The 7,142-nt window shown below is 39.0% G+C and overlaps 1 protein-coding gene across 2 annotated transcripts in view; it reads right to left on the bottom strand.

The window, feature by feature from the left end:
* Nucleotides 1-7,142, bottom strand: part of gbe1b (glucan (1,4-alpha-), branching enzyme 1b) — a 114,804-nt gene that overhangs the window by 85,009 nt on the left and 22,653 nt on the right. For both annotated transcript variants that reach the window (XM_085131393.1, XM_085131392.1), the window contains 4 exons: nucleotides 6,771-6,896; nucleotides 5,701-5,836; nucleotides 2,795-2,885; nucleotides 217-426 (listed from right to left, as the gene is read on the bottom strand). In XM_085131393.1, coding sequence (XP_084987519.1) covers nucleotides 217-426; nucleotides 2,795-2,885; nucleotides 5,701-5,836; nucleotides 6,771-6,896 — 563 coding nt within the window. The remainder of the gene's footprint in view (nucleotides 1-216; nucleotides 427-2,794; nucleotides 2,886-5,700; nucleotides 5,837-6,770; nucleotides 6,897-7,142) is intronic.

Genomic DNA, 7,142 nt, shown 5'->3' with positions numbered 1-7,142 from the left:
AAGAGCACACCGGATACTACTCCTGTCAGCTAAGAACAGTAAACTGAGGCTACAATTCACACTGGCTCAACCAAGACTGGTCAATAGAAGACCAGAAAAAAGTTGTCTAATGAAACTTTATTTAATTGCTGAAACATTCAGATGACATGGTCAGAATTTGTCAAAAACCTGGATACTTATTAAAAAGTTATAAAAACTATACAACTATACAAGTACCTGGAGTAGTTAAAGAGACGGCTGTCCCACAAGCTGTGCACCCCTCTGGGTGGAGAATGGAAGAAACACGAGTCGGATCCATCAAACCGATTTAAGCCATCTTCTGTGTTCTTGGATGCGTGGCTGTGAACGACATCCAGGAGCACCAAAATCCCCATTGAATGAGCCACATCAATCAGCTGCTTCAGCTCATCTGGGGTCCCATAGCGGCTACAAATGAACACACACATTCAGATTCACATTAGGTTACTGCACAAGCTTAACCCTGAAGTTTAGGTTTATTCAAAATTGCCACTCAAAGAAAATCATCCAAGGTACAACTGGAATATGTCAGACTAACCTTTTTCCCCCCTATAATTGGACCATTATGAGCACATAACTAACAGCATGCACATATGTAAACACAAGCTTAAAAAAAAAAAAAATCAAGGACCTAAATTACATATATTTTCTGAGTTGTTTCAATTTCCCTAACAATAAACCTGTCAAGCAGATCTTAACTCCCACTCGATGGTTTTATTCTTTCTAAAATTACTGTCACATTGACAAAAGACCCATTTAAGACTAAGTGCAAACCAACACTGAATTTATATTTTCATTAAAATGTTTGCAATTCAAATAATCACAACAGCATTAAGCAGTATATTATTGTACAAGCATAGCCGCTTTGTCTAAAGTGAGCTTTTGTCATTTGATAGATGTTTTTATATTAACCTTTTCTACAGGACATCTACAACAAGTCTGTGGAATTCTCAGGACACTGAAAAACACAACTGTATGTGTATGCATCCATAACCCACACCTTATATTATCCAATCTCTAACATCCCATCCTCCCAGCAATCATCATATCAGCTTCCTTTAAAAAAATAAATAAAAATAGGACACATAGTGACAGGATTATCCTGCTTTCCAGTATTCAACCACTGAGGTTTTAAATGACACTAAGCGATCAATCAAGGGTGAAATTACAATATATATAACTATGCCCTACTCTGAGCAAGGAAGGAGGATCTCTGAAAGAAGATAAAGACTCAGACTAGTCCACCTTTATCTACGACTCTCCCCACTCTGTGGATTAACAGAAAATGTATTTACAGAGAGATTATTGCTGGTGTCAGACTTCCTAACCTTGATTTGAGGTGACTGAGTTGAGGAGAAAGTTGCTCACTCAGTTTGTTTTTGTGACACTCATTCAACCCTCAAAATAAAACATCAACAACTTTAAAACATTTTGCAGCCACTTTAAAGATCAAATACATTCAGGTGGTAAAGTGTAATACTGGATACCTTAATGTTGAAATCTTTTAGAGTCTGTCTTTCAGATATTTTACTGCTTCACAATTTTACTCCCAGTATGATTACACTTCGTCTTTATTTTCAATAGACAAATATATTAAAAGAAGCACTTCTTATATATATATATATATATATATATATATATATATATATATTTGTCTATTCTTTTAATGCAGTAGTATTGCATTTTATATATACTCATTTTGGTTGTTTTCCTCCTTAAATCTGCTTTATGAAGTTTGTAGGTTAGGGTAGCATGACAGAGATTTACTCTGATTACACAAACATTATGTAGGAAAAGGTAACGGAACATGGGTATTGATTTGTAAATAACTGGACGTGATAATATTATACTACACTGTATTTCTAACCAACTAGGCAGCGGATTCTATTTTTCTTGGCAATACTTTCTTTGAAGATATAATTAATTTTGGGGTCAACTTGAAAGAAAGACAGTGTAATGAAAAATGTGAAAAATTAGACCAGATTTTAAATAATATTTGGATGCAGACTACTTTATGATGTGATGTTTAGAATCCCCAAGACATTTTATGAAAGTTTGACTCTATTTGACCCTGAAGAAGTGGACAGAGGTCCAAAGTATTGTGAAATGTCAAACCCAAACATATCATTCCCTATAACATGACACTGCATCGACAGCTTTTATCAGAATTCCAGGCCAGCCGAGAGATACAATCTCTCCAGCGTGTCCTGGGGCTTCCTCCCAGGGCTTCCTCCCGTTGGGACATCCCCAGAACACCTCAACCAAGAGGCACCAAGGAACATCCTTGTCAGATTCCAGAACCAACTCAACTGGCTCCTTTTGATGTGAGGAGCAGCGGCGGCTCTACTCGGAGCCCCTCCTGCATGTCCAAACCCCTTCCCCCATCTCTAAGGGAGAGGCCAGCCACCCTTCGGAGGAAACACATTTCCGCCGCTTGTATCTGCGATCTCGTTCTTTCGGTCACTACCCAAAGCCCGTGACCCGAGGGTAGGGATGTAGATCGACCAGTAAATTGAGAGCACTTTTACACTCAGCTCCCTCTTCACAACGACCGACTGGTACAGCGTCCGCATCACTGCAGCCGCAGCAGCAGTCCGACTGTCGATCTCCGACTCCCTTCTCTATTAGAATTCCTTCAAACCTCAAGCTATCATGTTTATAGACAGAATGATGACACGCAAGCACACGCTACCAAAAACATAACCTCCTTGGCAGAGACAAGTACCTTGTACAAAATACAATATATATATAAAACTAGTGAAATAATGGCATTTACCTGGAAGCAGCAAAGAAACTTGTAATCTGATATCCAAAGCTTGCATAGTAGGCATGCTCCATGATGGCCATCAGTTGAATACAGTTGTAACCTGGACCAAGAGAGGAGACACTGCAATTATCATATTACAAATTTCATCCCCATTTCATGCCTTAAATGCATATTTTACCAGATTAAATAGCTAACCTTGTCTAGCTGTTGTGAAACTATTAAAATATTCATCAAAAAACATGTGTTTGGTGTGTATGGCAGTGGGATACACTGTGCTTACTTGTTCCTAAGTGTATTTGGATAGCTTAATTTCCCTGCAGTAACTAGAGGGGTTATTAATCTTGCAAATCTCCATCTTCTTTTCTAATGATTAATTTTAATAAACCCCTGCTGTTCAGCTTGTATTTCAAACATCATTTAAAAATGCAAATAATTCTTATGATGTGCGGGTTGGTTGGCCACACAGAATAAGACACGCTTAGAAAAATTCTCTGAAAAGCCTCTCTTTTTGTGTTTTGGCCACTATTTGGTACAGAAACAATCTGGAAATCTTTAAGAGTTGATACTATTTGACCTGTGCCAGTCACACTGTATGTATGAGCTCCAGGCATTTCCTTTTTGACACAAGCTCCAGTATCCTAAAGACAAGCTGTGGCAACAGGGAAACACTAGCTATCAGAGTCAGGAGGTCATATACCACAAAACGACCTACAAAAACTGCCTCTATGAATAAGAGAACAACAGGCTTTTAAACTGCCACTGAGGACTCTAGAGGGAGGCCCTGCGGTTTTCACTGTTGTATTGAACAGATTTATTTATATATATCTCTTTTCAGGCTAGAGAGAAAGAAAAAAAACTTTGCCTTCTGAAGGATTGTGACAAAGCGCTGGGGTGAGAGGAAATTTCTTTTTTATTTATATATATATATATATATATATATATATATATATTCTCTTTCAGTCAAGAAAATGAAATGGCAGGTAAAGTCAACCGTCACTAGAGACGGTGGAGTTTAGCCTCCTGGAGAATCCTTATTGTATAGAACCCCTCAGTTGCTGCAGCAGTTACTCTGCCAGTTTCCTTATCCGCCAAACAAGATGACACAACCAAGAAAACGGACTGATCACATTTCTCTTGGTCTGCTGTGTCAGTCGTGTCTGTACTTTTAATGATGTCAGTGCAGCGTGGCGTTCCTGAATGCAAAATAACACCAACGCTCATAGGGGTAGAGAAGCAAAATGGGTACTTCTTTTATAAGGTTGAAGTAACGTTTGAATGCTACTCTTAGTTAAGATAACTTAAAAATTAACTACTTAAAAATGAGTGAAAAATATACATTTGCATGATGTTTTAGGTCACATACATAAGATCATAAGTAAAATATAGGGTTGCTCGGTGACTGCGTTGAATTTTTTCTTTGTTGTCTTAGACTGAGTTCAAGTAGTTGCAGTGACCAACTTTCAATTGGTGAAAGGCAACCTGTCTCCAAACACTTGCGATTTGACTGCAATCACTCTCAGACAGACTGACAACAGTTTGTAAATAATTGTTGTTTGATTTATAAAAGCAGAAATTGACAGCACGTTGCAATCAATCTGAGTCAGTCTGCACCAGTGAGTGCAGATGCATATCATTGCAATAACGACATGACAGGTTGTCAACATTGTCAATATTTCTTTGTAAAATCAAGGTTGCCAAGTGCCTGTGTCATTTTGCAGTTACATCCCCGCCCTGCAAAAACCACGTTTCCATCTGAAGAGAATTTTTTCCATTTTGGGCTCAAATCTGTGAGATTTTAGATGGACTAACTATGAGTAGCTAATATAAAATTCTTTTCCATATAAATTTTTGTATATGTAGACAGAAACCGATTTACAACAGACCACAGAAGATCAATTTTTGCTGATTTATCACAGTTAATCACAGTATTTTCACAGATAGGTGGCACCACTGACAGAGACTGACTCTGTCTTATTGCCGTTTTACTCCCATCTCAATGCACCAAAGTTGCTTTGCAGACAGTGACTGACTGAATGGTTAAATATCTGGTCCCTGACTTCGAAGAAACCATCTCAAAGGCAATGAAAATGCAAGTTACACGGTTTTGGACATACTGCGGTCTCCAACCACTATAGTCTCACGTGTGAATGTACCCCATTGGAATTATTTTTCCAGTTCAAGTAAATGCACATTACTTATTAGGTAAACCTGTGAGTTTTACATTGAATTAATCAGAAGCCCGAGGAATGAAACACACACACACTTACACATACAGTGTTAAAGAAAATCTGTGACAAGTCAGGGAAAAAATGCTTAGGGGCAGAGGCAGGCAGATAGCGTTTCTCTAGTATTGACTTTGTGAGTCATGAGTATGAAAAAAAACAAAACAAGTTGTCATACTTAGAGCCACAACTGCTGTGCAGTTTGGCTTGTGCTGTGGAGCCCCTTTTACAGAACACGACCCACTGGTCAGTGATCCCTTTAGGTCATACCAGTAAACAGGATGTTGACTTGCTGATGTGGTATTATCTAGACAGTGTGACAGGTCTGCCACAGAAAATACTGTTTCTGGTGGAACAGTGGTACTCACAGTTGTACGACATGTCTGCTATGTTATGGACTAGTGGTGACAGTTACTAAAAAATAAATATTTAAAAACCCCTCAAATGTTTTGTTTCACCCACGCTGTCGGCTCAGAATTGACATGTATGCAGGTATGTGACCTCTATACATTACTTTCTGTTCTTGGCTGGAGAACATACGAAATATTTTCAAGTTGAAAAGCTCTTACTGACTGTTAGAAGAATGGGATCACAGCATGATGGCTGCTGTAGACGTCTTACAGACTTAAAGAGCTGAAGGATTCGGCAAAGAATAATCTTGCAGAGCTAGGGTTTTTCCATCTCACATCTTACCCAAGTCTTTTATGCGAGGCAGCACATTGGTTGTGAAGTTGTTGTATGAGGCGATCTTCCCCTCTGGAGAGCCAATTCCCACATGAGACTCGTATATTCTCAGGCTCGTGGGCTTCCTGGGTCGAGGGTGGATATGCTGAAGAGGTAACCAAAACGTCATGCACAAAGTCATAACAGAATCTGGGGCTTTTCCCCCCCCTTCTAGAAACTAAATCTGTTGAGCGCTTATGATCCATAAAGACAAAGTGTGGGTTTTTGCACAAATATCTCATCGCCGAGACGGATAGCTGCACACACGTAAAACACTAAAAATATTTATGATTCGTGCTATCAGTGTTACACAACAGGAGAAGCATTTCTTTTTATACATAGTGCCCATTTCCTGATGTCTACCCACAAAGCCTTGTGAACACAGCATTTCAAGTACATGATTGAACTACTTGTAAATAAAACAAATATACTGCCAGTAAGAGGGCCCCTCTAATTAAAATGGTGCCAAATAACAAGTGATAAAGAAGGCAAGGTGGCCTTTAATAGCCTCTTGGTGTTTTGCTTGTTCACTCTTGGGCTAAGGACATCAAGTAGCATTGAGACACATTCCGCCTCACTCAAATCAGCAGCATCGAGCACCCACATTAAGAATGGCCACAACAGCTTTGCATATGAGAGGCAAAGCTGATTTACAATGACTGTTCCTCATTTCAAGAAGGAGTGGTGAACGTAGAGGGTAGCGCCACATAAACTGTGGTTTTAGTGACACAATATTCAATGATTAACATCGTCTCAAAGCTTTTTTTAATAAAATAATTATAATAATTAAGGGGATGAGCTGTTTTAAAAAATGATAGACATTTAATTTTCATTTCCTGGCACTCACTATTTGTTACACTTAGTACTGCAACAAGACACTGATCCTCTCTGTACGTGAAAAAAAAAAGCAGCTCGAGCTCCAAAGCTGGTAGTAACTAATACAACGTGGAAATGAAAAACACTGAATGTGCAGGTGGTTTTCATGCATCTATTTTTTTTTTTAGGCAAAAGTCATTTTTAAAGGACATTTTGTAACTTACAATGTAAGGCTGAGGGGGATCCCAGTGAACCCAGTCGTAGATGACGGCTTTCTCCTCCCTGGTCACATATTTTGCCCAAGGCGAGAGCCGGTAAAGACGCTGTCCCTCCTTTGTGTGAACCACCACCTGGGAAAATAAGACAAATGAGTGTTACGTTACAGCAAGGGCACCTAAACAATGACAGGGCATTGAAGAAAAGAAAAAAAATTGGGTGGGCATGACAGTCACTTTGCATAAGCGACATGGACATCTAATAAGCAGACAGATAACAGACACCACGATGCATGCTGAGGTGTCTACATTCTGGATTAAAAACCTACAGAAGAAGGGGATGAAGGATATCTGTATGTAATCTAAAGTGAAATGGAAAAG

This window comes from Neolamprologus multifasciatus, chromosome 14, assembly GCF_963576455.1.
Source record: "Neolamprologus multifasciatus chromosome 14, fNeoMul1.2, whole genome shotgun sequence".
In the NCBI taxonomy this organism is placed as follows: domain Eukaryota; kingdom Metazoa; phylum Chordata; class Actinopteri; order Cichliformes; family Cichlidae; genus Neolamprologus; species Neolamprologus multifasciatus.
Note: the sequence above shows the minus strand (reverse complement) of the source record. Positions and strands in the feature narration are given on the sequence as shown.